At 42.0% G+C, this 23,308-nt stretch overlaps 2 protein-coding genes across 3 annotated transcripts in view; one reads left to right on the forward strand and one right to left on the reverse strand.

The window, feature by feature from the left end:
• Window positions 1–13,371, forward strand: part of crybg1a (crystallin beta-gamma domain containing 1a) — a 44,880-nt gene extending 31,509 nt beyond the window's left edge. The window contains exons 6-23 of the mRNA XM_080012341.1: window positions 479–517; window positions 628–746; window positions 876–1,053; window positions 1,494–1,633; window positions 2,599–2,725; window positions 3,168–3,203; window positions 4,696–4,847; window positions 5,463–5,589; window positions 6,481–6,626; window positions 7,579–7,705; window positions 7,813–7,842; window positions 8,372–8,484; window positions 8,599–8,731; window positions 9,245–9,384; window positions 9,584–9,707; window positions 9,824–9,982; window positions 11,192–11,354; window positions 11,963–13,371. Coding sequence (XP_079868467.1) covers window positions 479–517; window positions 628–746; window positions 876–1,053; window positions 1,494–1,633; window positions 2,599–2,725; window positions 3,168–3,203; window positions 4,696–4,847; window positions 5,463–5,589; window positions 6,481–6,626; window positions 7,579–7,705; window positions 7,813–7,842; window positions 8,372–8,484; window positions 8,599–8,731; window positions 9,245–9,384; window positions 9,584–9,707; window positions 9,824–9,982; window positions 11,192–11,354; window positions 11,963–12,051 — 2,142 coding nt within the window. The 3' untranslated portion in view covers window positions 12,052–13,371. The remainder of the gene's footprint in view (window positions 1–478; window positions 518–627; window positions 747–875; window positions 1,054–1,493; window positions 1,634–2,598; window positions 2,726–3,167; window positions 3,204–4,695; window positions 4,848–5,462; window positions 5,590–6,480; window positions 6,627–7,578; window positions 7,706–7,812; window positions 7,843–8,371; window positions 8,485–8,598; window positions 8,732–9,244; window positions 9,385–9,583; window positions 9,708–9,823; window positions 9,983–11,191; window positions 11,355–11,962) is intronic.
• A 155-nt stretch (window positions 13,372–13,526) lies between these two features.
• Window positions 13,527–23,198, reverse strand: rtn4ip1 (reticulon 4 interacting protein 1). 2 transcript variants are annotated; one of them, XM_080012339.1, is made up of 9 exons: window positions 22,866–23,198; window positions 21,710–21,861; window positions 21,556–21,624; window positions 20,424–20,548; window positions 18,823–18,871; window positions 17,273–17,409; window positions 16,925–17,108; window positions 14,358–14,450; window positions 13,527–13,697 (listed from the first exon to the last, which is right to left on the reverse strand). In XM_080012339.1, exons 1-9 carry the CDS (start codon window positions 23,146–23,148, stop codon window positions 13,572–13,574), a joined length of 1,218 nt encoding a protein of 405 aa, XP_079868465.1. In that variant the 5' UTR covers window positions 23,149–23,198; the 3' UTR covers window positions 13,527–13,571. The 2 variants fall into 2 exon arrangements, with proteins under 2 accessions (XP_079868465.1, XP_079868466.1); XM_080012340.1 differs by lacking the exon at window positions 14,358–14,450.
• Window positions 23,199–23,308: the final 110 nt, after the last annotated feature.

The following is a 23,308-nucleotide window of genomic DNA, read 5'->3' on the forward strand; positions in this document are numbered from 1 at the left end:
TAGAGGCTCCAGAGATCTTCTGCCCACACATAAGTGTTATCACCTCATTATTCCAATGACAACACATCACCTGGTTTTACGGGCTGTGCTCTCTGCTTTGTGTCGTTTTGAATGTGTTCCAGACTTCCAACATTCCAGACTTTCAACCCAAGTCTTTAATTGCTTGCAAGTGAGGACAGGGGGAAGGGGACCGCATTGCCAATGTTGCAAATCCAAGTGCCCCTCTGCTCTGTATCATATTCTGGTTAGATGCAACAGCATGCAAATGTGGCCCACCTATGCAAAAAAGGCATGTTGTGTTCCCTTACTGTGTACATTTTCAGGGCTGTGTCCTCGTCTGTGTCCTTCTAAGGACATATTGTAATATTTCCCCCCGATCGCCACCATTCTACTGTTTATTCTACACTGTATTTACCTTTAAGGTTAACTTGAAGTATTAGTTGAGGGTGTTTGAAAATGTTCCCTGTTTCCTTTACAGAAACATGAAATAAGAGGGTCACACAAAAGGCCAGGAAAGGTAAAGTCGTATGCTTTTCAGTCACCCTTTTAAAATATATATATATATATGGTTTGAAATAAGATATCAATGATCTGGAATTTACTGAAATAATTACTTCCCTGGTTCAGATTGTCATTCATGAGCACCCTCAGTTTGGAGGGAAGGCCTACGAGGTGTACCGTGACATGGAGGATGCCTCCGCGATAACACTGTCCTCGGTAATCTCAGTCAAAGTCACCAGGGGATGGTAGGAGACTACTTAGTTTGTTTTAATGTTGGAATGTTGATTTTAATAATATATCACCCATTAAGATACCAGCGAGTTCCAACTCAACTACCGGTGGGTTTGATGATCGCATTCTCTCTTTTTCCAAAGCTGGATCCTGTATGAGAAGCCTGGGTTCCAGGGGCGTACCATCGCCCTGGAGGAAGGTCCTATAGAGCACGTAGTGAACATGTGGGCTGAAGAGGGAGCGCCCACCACGCTGAATTACATGGGTCAGGCCGTGCCAGCAGCAGCAATGGTCATTGGATCCATTCGCTTGGCCGTTAGGGTGAGTTCCTATTGAAGCCTATTGAAGACAACACAACTTTTAAACAGAATTGTAAATCACCTACTTTAATGGGGTTTGCACAACCCGGAGCAGAATGAAATAGGCTTGGCCACATCTTTTGTTTAGTCTTGAGATCCCCCTTTGAGAGCCATTGTGCCCGATTGTTAAAATGCCAAGCCCTTTGATTTGAAAGAGCAAGTTTACTGGAGAATGCAGCCGTTGATCCTGCTACCTCTCGCATGCTAAGCAAGCGCTCTACCATTTGAGCTGATTCCCCCCTCAGCATATGAACATTTCCTTGAGAAACCTCATCACTAAGAATACCTGGGCGATACCAAGCGAGAGCACATAAAGGAAAAAGTGCACACTGATTTGGATTTCAACCTCTTTGAATGAAGCAGTACTATTTCTATGAGTGAGTTGTTTTTTTTCTCCGACAGGACTACAGTGTACCGCGTATCGACCTGTTTGCCGAGGTGAACGGGCTGGGCAGGATGGCGTCGTACTGCGACGACATCATCGAGCTCGGTTCCTTCGGGGTCCCGCAGACCACTGGGTCCATCAAGGTTCACTCCGGGGTGTAAGTTCTGCTGCAGTGAACAAATAATTTTCTTTTCTCAGGCTCGCCCCAACACTTACCACTTTTATTTATTCGATTTGCAACTTCTCTTTGGTGAATCGGCCTATTTTGAATTGCTATGTTACGTTTTATATTCCTACTACGTTTGTAGCGGGTTGAGAATCCCAAAGACCCGAGTGGGTGAAGGTTTGATTCCTGCCTGGTTGTGTGTAGCCCTGTTTATATTTGCACTAGATATTACTACTACTAATAATAGTAATAATTATAATATGATTGAATAATTATGGATGTGATAACAACAATAATAATAATAATAATAATAATAATAATAATAATAATAATAATAACAATTAAGATAATGATAATACATTATTATTATTATTATTATTATTATTATTATTATTATTAATAAATAATCCATTTTTATTATTATTGCAAAAAAAAAGTATAGTTTCCCCTCTCATTTTGGCTCATTTGGTTTGTCGGTACAGCTTGTGTTTTCTTTGTCCACTGAGGAATGCTCGCTTCATGCCACTGCCTGTTGGAGTGACATGACATGAATGTGTTGCTGTCTTTGGCGGGGCTCTTTCCTGCTTTATGGCTTTCTCGTGGTGTGCAGCCAAAGTAATTAGCACCTTCATTTTCTAAGAGGCCAGCATTTTTTCTTTTTTTTACAGTTCTCTGGTACTGTCACGAAATAATTAATTAAAAGAAGGTAACTCTTTGTTGTCAGAATTGCTATATTTGATGTATTCTAACATTCTGGGACCTTCAAGTCGGAACTCCCCTTGAACCCATTTAACGAAAAATATTTAAATGGCACATTTATTCTTACTGAACAAAAGGTTTACAGTCGCAGTTTAGTTTAAGGGTTATTGTTGGCTCACATACGCAGAAACTTAATAGGAGCAATTAGTATTAAGAATTTTGATTCCTGGCTGAACTCACTCTTTGTGTCTCTGCAGGTGGTTAGTGTACAGTGACCCCGGGTTCAGGGGTCTGATAGCCGTGCTGGAGGTGGGGGAGTATCCCTGTCCAGAGTCCTGGGGCTTTTCACAACCCTTGATTGGCTCCCTGAAAGCTCTCCGAATGGTAACAGCCTCTATAATAAAATATGATCAAATATATCATAGCATAACATAACATAAAATAACATTAAATCAGTGCCTCCACAAAATCTCGGTCTTGTGATTGCAATAAGTGACGCAAATTCAACCAATTACAAATCAATATTTGCAAGAGCTTGCAATTTTGCAGAAGTGTCAAGACTTTTCAGCATTAAACTAAATCAATTTTGATTTGATTTTGTGCTTACTGTATGTTGTATTGAAAGTTTATAACATAGGCTCATTACCGGAACCCAAGCAAAGGCACGGTATATTTAAACATTTAAAATATTGCCAGTTGTTTGTGTGATATGCAGAATGCATATTATCATGTTATCATCTGAGGTGATTATGTCGGCCTTCTACTGTAAGTGTTCATTATGTAGAATTGTAATATGTTTCTTAACAAATATTTCTGTTTACCGCAGGGGGCAATACGAGTAGAACATCTAAATGAAGTGAAGGTGAGTTTTGAAAATACAGCCTTCTCATATTGTATTCGACATATTCAGATTATCATATATCAGTGATTGCAAAACTGCTGATGTAGAAAACTAAATGACTAATTTCTACGGCAGAGATACCACTCTAACCTCTTTAAGGTTTAACTTGAATCACCAACTCACATTTACCATCACACATGATTCGGTGTTGTATAAGTAGTCTGAGGTTGAAAGCTGGCTTAGATGTTTGGTGCACCCCAAGGATCCCTCCTTGGTCCTTTCTTTATATAAATGATATGCCGTAACCAATTATATAATACTATATATAATACTTACATCTTCTCTGATGATACGGAAGCCTTCAGGAAAGCTTTACAAGAAGATATATTTGCTCTCCAAAAGATATCTAAACCATTCTAACAACTTAATGTCAGGGAATATTCTCTATTGTATTGTGGAAAAAGCAGTGTGATGCAATTTGATTATAATCTTGACAGACACAGCAATCACTAAACACAAAGATACATAATTAAGAATGCGTCAGTGTGTATCAAGTGCTCACACTATACAATATGTCATAAAATTGTTTATGATATTAAAAGCAGCTAAATCTCAAAACTTAACTCATGACAGAGGAGCAGACGCGCCTTTCTGTTGTTGAGATTCATAATAGCGATGGCCCAGACATCCCAGCCTGTGTCTTGCACGTATCTGTGCAAGTCCTGGCAGCCAAACCTTTTGTGTCCGGCTGAATAACTTTCCACCCTCAATAACTTGAGGGTGGCGAAAATAGCACTCAATGTCAAATTTTAACGGGACGGCCGATGAAGTCACCGATCAATGTCAGTCGGTTGTTATGGAGAATTCTTTGCCATTTCTTGTAGTACTTGCAATGAAATGGTGTTAAAGATGTGGAAATGGATTCTCTTATATTTCTATTACTCTTTATTGATCCATAGAACTTATAGATCAATACTCTTATCTTCAAAGTCTGCCAGGTTGGTTTCTACTGTATTTGTATCATTTTCACAGCTTATAGCCTTTCCCACAGCGAAGCACAACCTGGTGTACAGTAATACTTCATACGTCTCATTGACGTCTAGGTGCGAGGTAGCTTCGAAGTCTCAGGAATGTTGAACCTGGGTCAAACCTGAAACAAAGCACACATGCACAGGCTCAACCTAAGAATGAATAGAATAGAATAGAATACGTTAACATTTGCATTTGGCCTCACAGAATGGTTGAAAAGTGACGCAATAAAATAAATCCCAACACAATGAAATTCACAATAAAAATAAACGACTGAACATATAAAATAATACAAGACAAGAGGCAGAAACAATAAATAAATACTAGAAAAAAAACAAAATTGGCATTGAACAATAAAAAAGCAACCTAAAACACAGTTAACATTTTAATAAAATGGGAATATACAGTAGACCTAAAAATTACCATTAAGCACAATAAACCCCTGTAATTGAGGTTTCGTCGTCTCTTCCCTCTGTTTGCTCAGGCTCTGGTTTTCGAGAAGCCCAACTTCGAGGGAGAGGTTCTGGAGGTGGACGGAGAGGTGCTCGACCTGAGAGAGGGAGAAGAGGAAGAACGAGGTGGAGAAAGGAGGAAAGCTCTGTCTGCTGTGGGCTCTGTGAAGATCCTCGCCGGACTGTGAGTGTCCCCGGGGTCACTTTTTTAAAGTGTCAGGGGTTAAAGGGTTGAAGTGGAGGTCAAAAAACTACAGCCGTTCATGGGGCAGACATTTTTGTTGGCGATTGATTGTCATACGAATAATCGGGATTAACAATTAAATGTATTTCATAATTCACGAATTAATTTCATGCAAATCATAGTGTAAGCCTATAATTGTGTGATAATCCGCATATGCCTTATGAAGAAGGATTTTGAATATTGAATTTGAAAAGTTGGATGAACCAAAATGAATTTAGATTTGGTTAATTTTCCTCGACTCAACTGATGTAAACATTTTCTCACATTAGCTCAAAATACAGCTAAGAATGAGATTGAAAACATAATTATGGAGGCCAAGCGAAGACCATTCCGATTGTATTTACAACAAGCATTTATTGGGGGTCCGTTCTGACTCTTTTCGATTAAATTTACCAAACTTGTCGATTCGTGAATTGATTTTTATTTTTTTTTATAAATCCTATATCCTTTTAGCAATAAAAAGTATGGAAAATAACCCCTCTGTCCTAAGAAAGTCATAGAATAACCTCCAGATGACCAAATTCCACTCTGATGTCTCCCCTCTCCTCCGCCCAGCTGGGTGGGCTACGACGAGGCGCAGCTGGAGGGCCGGCAGTTCGTCCTGGAGGAGGGGGAGTACCCTCACTGCAGCGACTGGGGCGGGGGCGAGGACGCGCTGATGTCCCTACGACCCGTTCTCACCGTGAGAAACACTCCAAAATGTTACCACCGTGGACTGCATTACCACTCTGAAGCTCTAACGTTTGGTCTTATTATTTTTTTTTTTTTTGCCGTTTGACTTAAATGTGTTGCACGGGGTGGGAAAGTGATTAAAAATCAACCTTTTTTTTTAATCTCTTACCCCGATTTGAGGTCCCAAAACAGCAATTTGAGTCTGCGACACATTTTCAGCACCGCTAATATTATGTGTTACAATTCACATTTAGGCCAATAAGCAACAGATGGAGGCTGAATACCAGTCTTTTTTATTTGCTGTGCTTTCAAAAGTAACATTACTGGACCTTCCATATTGCCTGTTAGGAAACTTCATTTCATGTGAAATTGAGTGTTGGTTCCTTTTATTATACTTTTATTTTGAATATACTTTCTATTTGCTCATTCTGATTCTGATTCATGATTCGGATAGAAAATATATTCCATAGAAATTATGATATATTTTAAAGCTATTGAACAATTTTTCAGAAAAAACACAAAAAAAAAAAAAAACAATCAAACGTCAACATATCAGTCTTGATATGAAATGTCCCTGTGACCCCGTGCACACTTAGAGTGACCCCCAGGAGTCTTGATCTCGAGAAGATGTCCATTCGTGTTTCCCCTCAATCGCAGTTTCATCGGAAAAAGGCAATGTTTTCATCTTTCCAGCAGTATCGTAAACACAATTGTAAAGATTGCCTCTAAGTTGATAGTATGAGCAATGGTTACCTTTTGGGTTTTTTACAAAATAAATGACCGTAGCCAACTACACAATACTGCTTCTCAAAATATAATCCGATTCTCACTCAGGACCAGCAAAAGGGTCGGACAGCACTTTTTTTTTTAACTCCACCACAATGTCTTGATCTTTCCATAGAACTTCCTGTCGCCGCATGTGAAGCTGTTCAGCGAGCTGGACTTTGGGGAGCGAGCGCTCAGCGTGGACCTGCTGGGACCCGTGGTCACCATGGAGAACTCGGCCTTCGGGGTCAGGACCAAGTCGGCCGACGTGGCGGGCGGAGTGTGAGTTACCTTTTTGGGTGACCGCTTTGCTGAAATCCACTTTAGGCCAGAGCGTGAGAAATTCAAACCGGCAAAGTTTGGGAGGACCGCAAACTTGAAACCCTGGGCTTCGCCAAAAAGCTTTAGAAAACAGGTTCTTCTGAAGGGGCGAGGGCTTCTCTTTTGACGGGATGAAAAGTCATCCCGAAATTGCGATCGGGTTACACCACCAGGGGTTTCTGGAAATAGAAAGGCGGGTTCTTGATCCAAGCACAGAAACAGACAGAAAGCAGAAGAACTACAGTAGTTACACGGCAGTAGTGGACTATAGAGAACTAGACTTTTGATCTTATTATTGCTAGATTTAAATGATAGTTGAGAAATTCTGAAGTGATTAAATCAACCAACATAACATAACATAACATAACGTAACATATATATTTGCAATACTGTTTGTATTATATTATATTGTTGTGACTTTTGTTTTTCACCCTGCTACATTGAGATTTGCATAATTTGCTATTTATTCATTTTTTATTTATTCATATAAATTGTTAATTGTTTTAGTTCATTGCAAACTGCCATTGTTTTCCGTATTACTTTATTGTTATTATTACCTATTGTTTTGATGTGAGATGCTGTTAAATAACAATTTCCCTCCAGAGATGAATACAGTACTGTATCTACAGTATATAAAGAATCTATAATACCAAAATATTGAATGACCTTTTTCGGTAAATTAGTGTTTATTTTGGACCAACTGAACAATAGTATCCACATTGAAGCTATAGACTTTCTAAGACTTCTTGATCCTTTCTATGCTTTGATGAGGAAACACATACGTCCTTGCTTTCTTATTGGATAGGGTAGAGCGACTCACATGGCCAATCAGCAGCTGCACGGCACGATCTCCAGAGCATTCTTCATATTTCCAACATTGAATGGTCATTTGAAATCAAGACATTTTCGGCAGGTGGGTGGCGTTCGAGAACCCGGTCTTCAGCGGGGAGCTGTACGTCCTGGAGAAAGGCCTGTACGGGAGCCCGGAGGACTGGGGAGCCAGCGGCTTCAAGGTGTCCTCCCTGCAGCCCGTCTTCCAGGTGAGGAGGTCTGATCCGATCCTGATCTTGGAGACCTTCAGAGCTGCAAGATCAATTCGGCAGCTAAAGAGCGGCTCATGTTTTGACCTCTGCATCTGTTTTCTCAGGAAAACCTCACTGGATTTAGCAAGTTCAAGGTGGGTTTGCTCAACTAATTGTGAGTTTGTCATGGATTTAATGTTTGAAATTGGCAGCAATACATGCTGACTGACCAATTCTGCCGAACCATATCAAATAATTAAAGTGGTAATCCATAAGATCGTCTGTGTTGGGTGGATTGGACAAGTCCCAGAATTCCATGTTCATCCATAATGACAGTTTACTGACCACAACTAGCTATGCTGGTTTATCAAATTCACCACAGCTACCTTTCATGCCAAAATCCCTGGTGGACCCCTCCACCAATAATGGACACAGCATATAGTTATGCACATGCATAACATGCATAAGACGAAATAAAATAATAATACATTGAAATGGCTGTTTTATGTGCCAGACGTGAGTGTCAAATATGGAATTCTTCCAAAAAAAATAATGTTATGGATTACCACTTTAAACTATTCCATGGCAGTGTATTCGCCAGGTGTTTAAGGCTGTGTGTGTGTGTGTGTGTGTGTGTGTGTGTGTGTGTGTGTGTGTGTGTGTGTGTGTGTGTGTGTGTTACAGGTGCAGCTGTATTCGGAGCCGCATTTTAAGGGCAGGCAGGTGAACCTGGAGGACAGCGTAGCCGCCCTGGAGGACGACTTCACCCCCAGATCCTGCAGGGTGCTGGCTGGGAGGTGGGGGCAATTGAAATAGCACCAGACCTGTTCAGATGTCGTTATTAAGGGTTGCGTTTGTTGGATGAACTAGAAATCCAAAGCTTGAAATGTGTGTTTGTGTGTGTTGGCCAGTTGGGTGGCATACGAGGGAGCCCAGTTCACGGAGAACATGTACGTGCTGGAGGAAGGGGAATACCCGAGCCCCGAGTCCATGGGATGCCTGACCTCCGACTCCAGCATCCGGTCAATGCAGACGGCCAGACATGTAAGCACTGTGTGTGTGTGTGTGTGTGTGTGTGTGTGTGTGTGTGTGTGTCACTATATAACAACAATCATATTTAAAAAGTAAAACGCCATGGAGAATGAAAGAGATGTGTCCATTATGTCATGTTTGTAAAGTTTAAAGGGATACTCCAGTTTCTTCGAGGAAATTTCCCAGGAGCTAGGCTAGTTGATCCCCCCTGCAGCCATGCATTGAGCTAACACATTTAGCATGAGATGCTGGAATCTGTATTTCCCTAATTCCCCGGGAGCTAGGCTAGTTGATCCCCTCTGCGGCCATGCATTGAGCTAGCACAGTTAGCATGCAGCCCGTCTCCGTCTCTGTACTGGATGCAGGGGGGTGAAATTGGTGTCGGTCTTCCCGTCTGAATCTGGGTAAAATAGACGAAAAAGCCAATTTCCCCAAAAAGCTGGAGCCACCCTACAAAGGAAGGCAACGCTCATGTCAATGTGGGAATGGCCCTTTCAGCTTTCTCTCCGTCTCTTTTCTCTCCAGGAGTTCTCTCTTCCCTCCGTCTCTCTCTTCAGCAAGCTGGGCTGTTCGGGTCGGAAGGTGGTGCTGAAAAACGGAGCCGTCAGCCTGCGGCAGATGGGACTGGACGCTCGCATACGCTCCCTGGCGGTGAAGGGAGGAACGTACGTCACCGCTGTTTATTCGTTTTAGAATATCTTTTATTTGGTATTCATAAACTTCAGCCGGATACGGAAATGGCCTCAACCATACACGTCAGCACGAGAATACTCGCGACTGAATGCGTTTCTTTCAAAGTCTTTACATGTGGAAGTGGAGGAAAATGAGGAGCTAACGTGGTGTAAATACCGACCCTGTCTGCAGGTGGGTGCTGTACGAGGGCTGTAACTACCGTGGGCGCCAGGCCCTGCTGCAGCCCACGGAGGTGGGCGATTGGTGCAGGTTCAGCGGCTGGAGTCAGGTCGGGTCCCTCAGACCCTTACTGCAGGTAGGGGCAGTGAGACCCGAAAACAAATGTTTCTGTAAAAAAATAAAGATAGCAGCCACATCCAAAAAGAGGAGTTACATTCTTATCGTTACTGGCCAACTCCACCCCTCCCACAGAGGCAGATGTACTTCCGCCTGCGCAGCAGGGAGACGGGCAGCGTGATGACGCTGACGGGGACGCTGGAGGACCTCAAGCTGATGAGGGTCCAGGCTGTGGAGGAGACCGGGGGTGGGGAGCAGGTGTGGCTCTACCAGGACGGCCAGCTCAGCTGCAAGGTGAGCAACCAGGAGATCCCGGGGCTGAACGGGACCGGCTCCTTGAGCTCTCGGGACGGGTGGTGGAGGATGTATTGCTACGAAAGGATCCAATGCATGTGTATGGGGATTTTCATTTACATATGTAATCCATGCATAATCTTCAGGGGGATTAAACCTCAGTCCTAACATAGGTTAGAGGTCGATGGAAGCTTTTTAGAATTTTTAATCAGTGAACTCTACACATACACACACACACACATACACACACGTATATATGAGGTCATTGAAAAGGACGACATCAATCCTCAAATCTTATTTTTCAAAATGAAAAACTCTCGGTAATACATCGGACCCAATATTGTGAGAAAATATAGGCTGTTTACTTTCATCGTCCTTTCAGTTTGTGTGGTGGTCAGCGCCACAGCGCTTGGTTTCTGATTGTTTCCCTTTGACAACAGAGGCCACCGCAAGCAGGACACATTTAGATGCAGGAAATTCTAGACAAACAGCAGGAAATCTGTCAATTCCGTTAGAAGACGCTTAAACCAAGTCAGTGTTGACCTCTGGGAAAAAAAACCATTTGTTTTTAAATCCGTGTTCGTGGAAAATGTTATCCATATAAAACAAGGGGTTTCTTATTTTTTCCATATTTGTGGTTGTTTGCACTTTTTGCAATGGAGAGGTTGAGAGTTTACTGTTTATACGACTATGTGACTACGATGTTTTAGTAGTGGATAAAAGGTCATGTAAATATAAACGTGTTTTGGTTCCCTCATCTTTCTGACATAATTCCACCCATAAAGCTTTTATATTTTACTTTATATTTATATATTTTATATGTCTAACCTGCAATATGTATAATTCATATATATAATGTATATCTGCAATATTCATTTACAGTACTTTATTCTTTTCACTATAATTATTATTGTTATTATTTTGCTTTGTTCTGCCTTTTCCAAGATACTATGTGTCCTTTCTGTTTTTGTTTTCTACCTAGGACTAATTGGAACTTTTAGATCAGCTCTTTGAGTTGAAAGCAAAAGAAATAAAAATGTTGTCTAAAAGTATTGAAACAATGAAAAGCTCATAGGTTTGTGGGGCGTGAAGGATGTTTCAATTTGCACGGTAACGTCACTGTAATGTGACAAAGGTATACGACACTTTAGATTTACGTCTCGACTTACATCCAAAGATAAACACCTACTCGTTGATCCCACTTTCCAGCTTGTGGAGGACTGCTGCCTGGAGACCTCGGGCACCATGATGATGGCGGGCAGCCGGCTCTGCGTGTCCTCCGAGCGGGGGAAGGACAACCAGCTCTGGGACGTCACGCCCGACGGCCTGGTGCGGTGCCACCTCAAACCCGAGCTGGTGCTGGAGGTCAAAGGTCAGAGATCCCTCCTCCCACGTGTTGTCGTATCCAGATATTTTGTGTGTAATTGGGCTTCTTGAAAATCTGAGTTGAAACTGTAGTCGCTGTTCAGTCGCATTCTGGCGGCGCCCACTGCTGGTCAGTCTGAGGTAGTGATGAGTCTTTTAGGACAATAACATTTTCAATGAAGAATTTAAGTGAAAATAAAAAATTCAAAATTCAAAAATAAAAGTCAAAGTATATTCTAATTTATATCTAGTTTTTATTTTTATTTCTTTTAGCTTGTCTATCTCCTGGCATTTCAAGTGGTTTTATAGGGTGTTACTTGAGTCCAGTCACATTAAACCGTGACAAATAATGTTATTTTGGGGAGTGGAAAGAGATTCCACTGTGAATTGAAGTGGTAGATGTGCAGAAACCACAGCCGTAAGTCAAAACACTTAATACCATTTGATCATAATAAATAAAAAAATAAAAATGTTTGAGAGCCGAAAGAAGGCAGAGCCCAAGATCCGGCTCACTGCAAAGAGACTCAATGCCCACCACATTCAACCGTCCTGTGTTTCATGGTGAGAACGTGGGGGCGAAAACTAACTTTTATTCCCGTGGCGTTTGTCTTCCAGGCGGTCAGCAGTACGACAGGAACCAGGTGATCCTCAACGCGTTTGACGAGAGAAAGCTGAACCAAAGGTGGACCTTGGAGATTCTGTAACGAACTGCTCGATTTGAACCGTACCTCTGGGATCAGTACAACTGGACTCTGACCTGCGATGAGACGGAGATCCGTGATTGAGCCCCGCTCGGAGGCCGGCGATGAGATTTGGAATGTTTTTTGGGGGGGGGGACCAATACCGCTCCCTTGCACGGTACTTTAGTTTACTCGTAATAAGGGCACAACACAATATCTGGACATAGAAAGCCTGCCTTAACCCTAACCCTGTAATGTAGGTGAGATATTCACTGTGTTCACTCTGTTCCCAGGGAAATCAGCCCTGTATCGATGCTGCATCTTTCTCTCGCCCTGTTTTGTTGCTTCCGTTTCCCGATTTTTATATGTTGAAAGAGAAAATGTGAATATAAATATGCGGCAGAGGCGCCGAGTCCTACGTACCGGAGCTGAAAGAAGCTTTTGGACTATTCCCCCCCTCGTTTTGTAATCGCTGTAGATCAAAATCGATCGACTGTAAAGTTTTGATACCTTTCTAAGCTGCGGCTTTCTATAACCTTGGTTTACCGCATTAGGTGGCGTGGAGTGTATTATAAGCGTCACGTGTATAGATTTAAAATTCCGCTAAATCCATTTCAATGCAGCACTACTATACTGATACTTGCTCTGTATATATGTGAATGTCCATGACAGAACTGTTACATGTGAAAATACTAAATATTTGGTTTTACTATCTGTGTGTTTTCTTTCGGACAATGTATTCATATTGTAGGCAATTAGCAAACGTCAGTTCTACCCATTTGTCACAATAATACCTGTTTGTGTACCCAACGAGCAAAAAATATTAAATGTTGAACCCATATCCAGGGTTTCTCGATCCACTTTCACTTCCCGTAATTCAACATTAAGACCGCAACAACCATTCGACCATGTGAATATTCTAATTTAACACTTGGGTGTCGGCAATCGGCCGTGGACAATTACTCCGAGTGAAATAACGAAAAAAAAAAAAAAAAAAAAGACGGGCGTCCTGGTAACCCACCAGAAAAACAGGGTAAGTCATGATAAACAATAAGAAAAGACGGTCTGTTACAAAACCATGAACACTGAAGGACAAACCTCCTAAAATAAAGCATAACGTAGGTTGTGCCGGTCGTGATCGCAAGATTACCCCCCGACGACAGAGCGGGACGAGGCGGTTATTTCTTAGAGAGTGAATTCACACCGACACCGGCTCATTAGAACATGACGACGTTGGTACATTATTTGACAGATAATTAAATACATTTGAGAGCCTCGAAATCCTCGTTTCGTCATCGTTTTACACAGACAGATTCACAAAATAAACAACCATTCAAACCACAAAAGGTCACAGAGGTGGCGAGCGTTCTCCCCCATTCACGTAGCGCTCCTCACCGGCAGGCCTCACACGCGGCGCCCTGATCCGCTTCTCCCATGATCTCATTTCGGAATGATCTCCTCTTCTCGGAGCTCTGCGGCGCGTCAGAGTTGTTCCTTTGTTTTGTTGGGTTTTTTTTTTTTGTGATTCCATTTTTAAAGGGGCGTCAGTGGTCCCCGGACCCTCCGTCCACCTGGACCACCGTCTTTCCTCGGGCGTGGCCCTTCTCCACCCTCTGGAAGGCCTGAGGGACCTGGGAGAAGGAGAACTGCTCCTCCACCACCGCCCGGATCTGGGGGAAATCACATAAGGATTAGTAGAATACACGTAGATATTATAACACGCATTAAAACGAAGAAAACGCTGTCGGGGTTGTTTTTTTTTTTGTGTTAAGGCAGGCTTATAAAAACATTCAATAGAGAGTTAAATACTGAGGCTACCTGCTGCGGTTGATTAAGACAATAAGTGAATGTGATTTTTTTTCTTTACCCAAAAGCAAAAGGTCTCCCAGTCACACCTCTGAAGGGTTTCTTAAAGGGTTTTCTTGGCGGAATGGACATTAATAATGTGACGGAAAAACCTCCCGGCATCACCAGATGGCGCTGTTTCCCCCTTTTTGTTGATGACTTGATTAACTGAATCGCTCAAGAGAGACTTACTTCGGGGATTTCTATCTGGGCGCAGCAGTTTCTCAAAAATCGACAAAGGAAGTGAATATTGTGCCTTTCTGTACATATTTACATTGATCGCCAGTGTTGTGTTTTTAATAGCAATCCAGGCTGGAGTTGAACTACTCAATTGTGACACTGATGCCATCATCCTGACGAGATCATGACCCCCTAAACTTAGCCAACAATGGAGTCCTTGCAACGTCTCTCAAAGTAGACTTCCAGGCCTCGCGTTGCGCGGATATTCAGATGTGGCTTCGTGTCCTGCCGGCGGGTTCACGCACCTCTCCGGCGTCCACCATCTCGCTTATTTCGTCGAGGGCGACGCCGCTGGGGGCGAAGAAGCCCCAGCGGTAGTGCACTCCCTTGGACAGGTGCTGGACGGGGCAAGGAGAAGGGAGAACGAGCGTATGAGGAGAGACGGAAATACCTCCACAGTGGACATGGACATTTATTTTTTTTAACCTCAGTCTATGATTCTGGTGTCAATTACAAAAGTAGAAACAAGTTTTCCAAATTCTCTGGTTGTCCATGGACCAGAAGGGAATGACTCCAAGAGCTGTGGAAGATCGAGTTGAGCTCGCTGCTTCCTGTCTGCGTAAACCACAAGCAACGCCGCCTCCCATTTCTGAAGACATCGAAGGAACATCTGCATGTCTTCTGCCTGTTTTGTTTTTTTTGGGGGGTTTTTTTTACACCACAAGACTTTCGCTAAGTTTTCCAGTCCCAGTCACATTGTCGAGCGGGTTGGGCACGAGAAAGACAGCCTACGTCTTGTAGCCCCCGGACATCCAAACGAGGTGCCTCGGCCGTCGAAATGTGCCTCACTGGCATTTAGTAGACAGGAAAATAAATCTTTACAGGGCGGCCCCCTCCTGCCAAAGCCCTTTTCTTCAATTCTCATTCTCATTCTTCAAATTTCGGTTCCTATCAACTCTCAGCTCGGTTTCACTCGAAGCTTTCGAAGCCTTTCACCTTTCATCATATACACTGAGCTGCGTCGGCTCATAAACTCTGAATCCCATGTGAAAGGATCCGGTTCCTCACACGGTGCAGGGGGATTGAAACCAGATGCAGAAATGAAACTTTGGCGATGTAAAGCGGGAGAAAATGTGTCAAAATCTCTGTCTGTTCCCTGTTTTTGATGTTACTTTGAACAGTATATGAATCATAGTGTAACTTCCCATATCTGGTTTAAAAAGGACAAGTATTGTTTAGGAACCGTGACGATCACGGCGCTGGCATCTGTACAAATATGGGGGGAAATTGAAATGATTCAGATGATGAATGATGCCCTAATTGTGAAATATATATTTAAAAATCCAACTAAAACTTGACTTATTTCCCCCAAATATAGCTATATTTGGGGAAATTAAGCTATAAATTAGCAAATGAAGCTCTATTTGGGGGAATGAAGTCACGTTTTAGTCTGATTTTTAAATCTTTATCTCACAGTTCACAGGGCCATGTATCGTTTGAATTTCCCCCCATATTTTGTACAGATGCCGGCGCCGTGATCGTAACTGTTCCTAAACAATACTTACACTATGTTACACTATGATTCATATCCTGTTCAAAGTGACAGACGTGGATGTAACATGTATATTTCAGACCTCAAACTGTCATAACTTTAGTCATTTTAACTTGAGGACCTCCCCCCAAAAAACAAGGTACTGTGACATAATAACATCTTCACTAAGACCCTGTTCACACCTGGCATTAACGTGCATCTTGGGTGATCCGATCACAAGTGGACAGCTCGAAGTAGGTCTGAGTGATTGGATCGCAATGCAGTTTGGGTGCGTTCACACCTGGCATTAAAGCTGTTCCTTTCAGATCCACTCAAAGTGCATTTTAATGCCAGGTGCAAACGGGGTGTAACACTAACTTCCTGCCCTCTAGAGACAAGGTGCTTTAGCTCATCTTAACTTAACTTTGGAGGCCTTAACTTTTAGGTATTCCTATCACACTGAGATAACCCCCCCAAAAAAAAAACGATAGGGTGGCACGTCAGGTCACACTTCTGTGGTCAAATTTCAGTGGAAAAAAAAAAATGAATGAGGTGATGTGGTGTGTGATGTGATGTGCAGACGACACTGACTGACTGACACACACGCACACGCACGCACACACACTCTCTCTCTCAAACCACAGATGCTCTGCAGAGGATCTGCAGGCAGCATGCAAACAGGATGCAGAGTCACACGAGCGCTCCAGGAAAGAAGCAGCAGCACGTCAAGCCTCTACCAGACCCCTCCAGGCTGCAGGATTGTCCATATTTGAGGACAACTGTCATCAGCCTGACCTTCTAGATAGCCCAAAAGATCTATAGAAGATAGGAAAATGTGAAAAGGTACAAATGAACCAAAAAAAAAAATATATATATACAAAATAAAAATAAATCCACCATTCAAAAAATAACAATAAGAAAATTGGAATAAACATAAAAATAAACTTCCAACTCAAAATATCAATAAGAAAATACAAATGGCGCCTAACAATCACTGTGTAATTTTAGTATTTTTTTGGTTTGTTGTACATTTTCACATTTTTTTAAAGTACATTTTTAACTTTTCAACCACCTCCAACCGTCTCGTGTATTGCAAAGTGCGGGTTTCCTTTTGTAATTACTAAGTAAACTTAATGAGTATGAATAGACATAGATATATATACACAATCAAATAATTGTATCATAAAATAGCATCAGAGTGCTACAATTCTAACTCAAAGTCCCGGTAACTTCATGGTTAAAGCATATTTGGTCGACCGAGTGATGATTATTATAAATAAGCAAGTTCACCTATAGCTATTTATTTAAAGTCCCTTTTAACAATGAGATTGCCGTTGTTACCTTGAGGGCCTTGGTTGCCACGGTGAAGACCGTCTGCAGCATGCCGTCTGCGATGCCCAGTGTGTCGGTGTTCTGCAGGAAGGGCGTGACCAGCGCCACGTACTTGGCCCCGCACCAAGGCCTGAGGAGCCCGGGGGCCCAGCGCTCCGTGTCCCCGCCCACACAGTCCAGGACCAGGTCAAACCTGGGCGCGAGGGATGGAGGGATGGAGGGATGGAGGGGTGGAGGGATGGAGGGATGGAGGGATGGAGGGATGGAGGGGAGGAGACCCAGGAGTTAGACGTTACATTATAATTCCTTCAATCAAGCATGCTCATTGGCTGACTGACGCTAATTAGCTGAATGTACTTCTCCAGGTCCCCAAGGGCCAGTTCCACCGGTCCGGAGGTGTAGTCCACCACGTCGTCGGCCCCCAGGCCCCGCACCAGCCGCTCGGCATTGTGGGAGCAGGTCACGGTCACGTGGGCGCCCCACGCCTTCAGCATCTGGTCACGACGATACAGAGTCATCTTTTGAGGTTTTCTCCTCAATCATGACTGGTATAAGCTGGAACGTGAAATACATAAATACTTTTGCTACGTCACATAAGAGGAAATTATTAGAGGAGAGTGAACACAAGGAAAGACACAAGAATGTTTTTTGTTTAGGTTTAATGCATATTGCATTATACTGTATATATTGCATATTGTAATTATTATATATAGATATTATATATAGTAATTTCTTGTTTGTTTCTTGTTTACTTTAATTGGTTTATTTGTATTTTTTATTATTAGGTGTACTGTATATATTACCAAATTTGTGTTCTTTGGGTTTTTTTACGTTTATTTTTCATTTTTATTGTTCATTTAGAGGTTTATTTTATATCTTAAATTTTTCTTCGCCCCTCATATTATTTTGTACGTTTATTTTGTATTGCCAATTCTTTCTATTCTCTATTACTTTTGTTTGTTTTATTGTATATTGCCATTTGTTTTTTTTTGTAGCAATTTATTTGCTTTATTATATATTGCATTTGCTTCTTGCTTCTTCTTCTTTTATTACTTTATTGTTATTATCAGTCATCGTTATCAGTTATCATTATTATCATTGTCGCCTATTTTTATGTGAGCTGCTGTGGCAACATGATTTACCACCAGGGATGAATAAAGTATCCATCCATCTGAATATTTTTCCTTATGCTCCATCTTGGTGTATTACATTAGTATAAATGTGTAAATAGCAACAACATAACAAAACAGTGCAAATATACCCATATCGGGTCACTGGTCACATCATTTTCAACAATGCCGTTGCCTCGGGCACTAGTAATTACTGTGGGGACCAAACGCTGTATTTATTTAACGTGAGACATCTTGGTCTGAATCCGGGTGGAGTGTCACAAGCCGGTTTTCCTTAAATGGGAGCGACTTACCTCTCCTCCGCACATTATGTTTACTGTATTTACCTACATCATCAAACTGTGTATAATTGTCTATAAGTACTTATATTTGTATTAATAATTATATTCATAATTTCATACTTATATTGTCATTATAATACTTGTTTTCATACTTATATTGATAATAAAAACACATTACTTATATTCATACTTGCATAATATAATACTTATATTCATATTTCTTATATTCCTACTTTTATTCATAATGATACTTTTATTCTTATACTTAAATTCCAAGTTATATTTATAATATGATACCTATATTCATAATATTAGTTATATTTATACTTATATTCATAATATTACTTATATTCATAATTATATTCATAATATTATTTCTACTCATACTTATATGCATTATATAATACTTATATTTATGTGGATTGATAGATCCACATAAACCAAATGTTAAAATAAACATTTGTAGCTTTTCTACATTGGACTTTATCAACTTTACCTGAATAGCAAATGTCCCGACACCTCCAGATCCTCCAAGTATCAGGACCCTGTGAAGGCAAAAAAAATAAAAATAATAATAAAAAATAAACGTTCAAAAAACTTTTCGAAAACCTGCAGGGACATGGAAGCCCTGAGGAGCAAGGTGGGGAAAAAAGTGTTTAATATCTCGTAAGTCATTTAAATGAGTGAGGGAAATGTTTTATTCTTTGAGTTATAATTAGGTCATTTTTTTATACGTCAGAATGGCAAAAAAAAAAAAAAAAGGACAGCAATATTTAATATGCTTCCTAAATAATTTGATGGATTCGTTTTGTCAAACTTACTTTGACATTTCCTCTCCTTAAAAGGGCCTTGTTCTTGACTAGCTCAGCCTCCTCCCTCCACTATGAGTCATTTCGACAGCATTTGAGCCGGCTGCCAAACCGCAGGTGTCACATCCTCATTAGTGTGGCTTAACTTACAGAGAGAGGACTCACTGGAATATTCCACTAGGTCAGTTCTTATTGCATATTCATGTATTATTGGATGGATGGAGGGAGGGATGGATGGAGGGATGGATGGATGGATGGATGGCGAAGGAAAAAAAAGTGGAAAGCTGCTTTCCTTTTTCGGTGTTCTCCCTACAGGACTTGTGGGGGGGGGGGGGGGGGGGAGCCCCCCAAAATCCCTCTGGTACTGGAGGAAACGGGTCAAGAGAAGCGGCGACTAATCGTGGTGTCGCCAATACATTATGTTGAAAAGGGGAAGAACATTTGGCGCAGATCTCGCACCGTGACTTTGCTCCGGCTCTAGATGTTCGGAATTATTCCGACATCGCGAAATCTCTCGTGCAAAGATTTTTCCTTTGGATAAGTTTGTTTACAAGATGAAATTCTTGGGCATGACACTTTTACCTTTATTAACACATTTGTATCGTACAAACGACGCGTATGGTCGACATTGAGCGACACAGCTGGTAGGCTTAGGCGTTTGGACGAATATCAGCAATCGTGATTGGTTTTTTTTGGGCAATTTCTTTTTTTAAACATTTTTTGTCCTTTTGTTTTGCTCCTTTAATGGTCTGTCGCCTCAAGAATTCAACTCGGCAAATAATTAACCCGTCTTTAAAACCTAGTGTGTCGCCGCCGACAATGTTTACACTTCTCTGCGTACACTACCCCTAACCCTAACTTCCTGGAGAAATCTCACACGCTGCTTATTTTGTGGGGACAGTCCACCCTTTTTGGCAAAACCATGTGGCTTTGATGTCCCAAGGAGTGACGTCACACTCAGCCAATCAGAAGCTTGATTGCTCTCCGCCGCCGTCCGATCCAACCGGCTTCCATGTGCAGCATTTGGATTGTGTTGAGGCTTCAGACCGGCGTAAGTTTTTCCAGTTTTTGCTGCAAATAATTGTCTCAGGCCAAGGGGAGATGGAGATGGAGAAAGATGGAGAAACACCGGTTCATCCGAGCCCATTCAGTGAAAAAGGGTCGCCAAAAATACCAATATATGTCAACGGTAGGAAGATTTCGACATATCGCCCAACCCTTATAGCTAGTGAAGAGCATCTGGGATTGGTTTAGGAATTTAGAAAGCATTCCCCACATGGTCGCTCACCGTTTTTTGCCGCAGTTGTCCTTGGTGAGCCCCCCCGTGTTGACCAGGGTGGACCAGGCCGTGGTGGCCACATAGGGCAGGGCCGCCGCCTCCGAGTGACTCAGGGATTTGGGTTTGTGGGATATCTGGTGTGGAGAGACAACGGTCCATAAAAAACGGCGTCTTCTGAGTCAGCTCCCATCAGGGTTGTAATAAGGCGATAATAACAAGGCTGCGCTAAGTAGCGGCCTGCCACTGACATCACCACGCAGGGCTTTTGTTCGAAAGCCTGAGGAGGAGGAGGATCTAGGACTTTTTCAATTTAGGTTAATTTTCCGCTCCACACACAGAAAAGAGTCTTATGCGAACCAGGGCCTTTTTAAATCAAACTATTTTCAAAACAAAATAATCACTATCAGGCGTTATTGGCAAAGTATTCTTAAAGATACAAGAAGTTTCCTGAATTTAATTTTAAAAGTTTTAATCCTATATTATTTTAATTTGACTCAGGTCAGCAGTGACTCTCAGTATGTACAGATCAAACAGTTAAATGTAAAAAAGCAAAAACAATAAAAATTTAAAATAAAAAAAAATAAAAAGCAAAGCAAAATTTGATGAAACTGTGATAAACAGTATTTGCAAAAGTGTGCAACAGGCAAGCGGCAAATTTTAAGATATTGAAATGATTAGCCTAAAATTATTTAATTATCATTAGATGTTATTATATTATTGAGATAATTAGCCTTAAATTGGAGAGTTTTAAATCAAAAGTCTTAAATTATTTAATTAGAGACATCATTAGCCTTAAAGTAGAGATTTTAATCATTAGCCTTGACTTATGAAATAATATAAATGTTATTATTAAATTTCATGATTGGATTGTATTATTCAATTATATATATTATTTGCTTTAAATATGGAGATTTAAATTATTTGCCTTTAATAATTCCATTACAGAGTTTTATTTTTGAATGTTACAATCGGACTGTATAATAAAATTAGCAACCCTTATTAGATAAAAATTATAGAGATTTAAATAATTTGCCTTATTATAGAGATTCTATCACGTCATTTTTTTTTAAATTCTATTTCATTATTAAATTATAGAAGAATTTCACATTTGCAAAGTATTATCCCAAAAGCCAAACGGTACCTCGTTGGCGCTCAGCACCACAAACTCAGCCAAGCTGCCCTGCTTCCACGGCGGGATGGCCGCCCACACCTGCAGGGGGACGAAAAAAAACAACGTAAATTTCTGTTTATTAACTACATGTGGGTGAAAGGGACACATTTCCCCCTCCCTTCACCTCGTCGCCTTCTTTGAAGTACTTGACTTCCAGGCCGCACTCCATGATGACCCCCGACACGTCCCTCCCCAGGACCAGAGGGAACTCGCTGCCCGTTTGGGTGATGTTGAGCGGGTCCCTCTTCACAGCGAGCGTGGAAGCTCCGTAACCACCTGCGGCACGGGGGGGGAGGATGTTGGTTCTTAGAACAAGCCAAAATGCTTTGTCAGCGGATAAGAAAGGTTTTCGCTCTATACTGAGTTGATAACTCCCACTCAACTTCAATGGTATTACTACAGTAACTAAGTTTCACACAGGGTTGTAGGCGCAGATCAAATCAGTTGTGAATGACTCATTCTGAGCCGACAGGAATGCAATGCATGTTATGTATGCACAATGTATATAGTATAGTGTACATAGTGTATATAGTATATAAACTGCATATAGTGTATACACTGTATATAGTGTACATTGCATTGGATGTGACCATATTCACTTTCAATAAATCTCTTTTTATGTTAGTCAATTGTGTGTTTTTTTTATTTTTGTTCGCACTTTGCAAACACTATATGAAGGAGGTAAACTCTCATTCACAGAACCTGGTTTACGTCCAACTAAGCAAACTATCCTTTAGAACTGGAAAACAACAGTGCTCCCATTTCCTCCGGCATAGTTTGCGATGCGAAACTCAGACGCGGCTCGTCCGGCAGCCGCTAGGGGAAGGGATCCGACTGTCGGACGAGGAAACGCATTCGGTGTGAAGCGGGCCTACGGCGGTCTCTCTCCTCCAGACGTTGCCCTCTCTTCCCGATTCCATTTGTTTTGGTCACTTGAGGCGGTGGGGGTATTCCTTATCCGAGGGCGCTGTTCTTTTCGGTGGGGAATGTCCAATCCACGTTGACGGTTATATGATGCCGGTTCATCAAACTCACCACCAACTGCCTTTCACTTCTTGCGCGTGACCGACCTCTTGCATTTGTGCCGGGAAAGGCGGACCCCGCCACCAACGATGGGAAATGCATATGGGAGTGTATGCATATCACAATGGCAGCTTCTTTAAAGTTTTGGTTAAATAAATATGGAAACAATATCAACTATAGGATTTTTTTTTTTGAAATCCTAAATGATCTTGCGGATTGCCACTTTAATAGAGGGTCCTCAGAGGCAGATGACTCACCTCTCATGCTGACGTCTATGGGGTTGAGTCCCGCGGCGTGCACCTTGAGCATCACCTCGTTGGGGTAGTGGACGACGGGGAAACTCGCGTTGGCCGTGAAGCGCAGCACGTCGCAGCTTCCGTACCGATCGATCACCCAGGCCGGCATAATTGTCGTACAGCTGCGGGTCGTACTGAACAGTCTTTTCCGGCAGCCGTGGCCAAAACGTAACGGATTTCCAGCCGGTGCTTTAGCTGGAGTAACCAACCACCTACTGCACATTATCTGCCCGAGGGAAGTCATCGCTGAACTCGGAATAACGAGGTCTCGTTGGAACGTTGGACCCGCCGTCAAAGGTGTCTTTCGGACACCGCGGCGCTTCCGCCGGCGTCACGCCGCTCCACGCCAATCAGAGGTCGGCTTGCTCGGCGGCCCGCCAATCGCAGAGCGGGACGCATTTGCT

The sequence above is a fragment of the Zeus faber genome, assembly GCF_960531495.2.
Source record: "Zeus faber genome assembly, chromosome: 13".
Taxonomy (NCBI): Eukaryota; Metazoa; Chordata; class Actinopteri; order Zeiformes; family Zeidae; genus Zeus; species Zeus faber.

Excerpts from the sequence above, each read along its gene's own strand:
- rtn4ip1 (XM_080012339.1), bottom strand. The coding sequence starts at position 23,148 with ATGACTTCCCTCGGGCAGATAATGTGCAGTAGGTGGTTGGTTACTCCA. Across the intron at positions 17,109-17,272 it reads GCCCTTGGGGACCTGGAGAA|GTTTGACCTGGTCCTGGACT; the intron begins GTACATTCAGCT and ends CCTCGCGCCCAG. Across the intron at positions 14,451-16,924 it reads TGGCAACCAAGGCCCTCAAG|CACCTGTCCAAGGGAGTGCA; the intron begins GTAACAACGGCA and ends TGCCCCGTCCAG.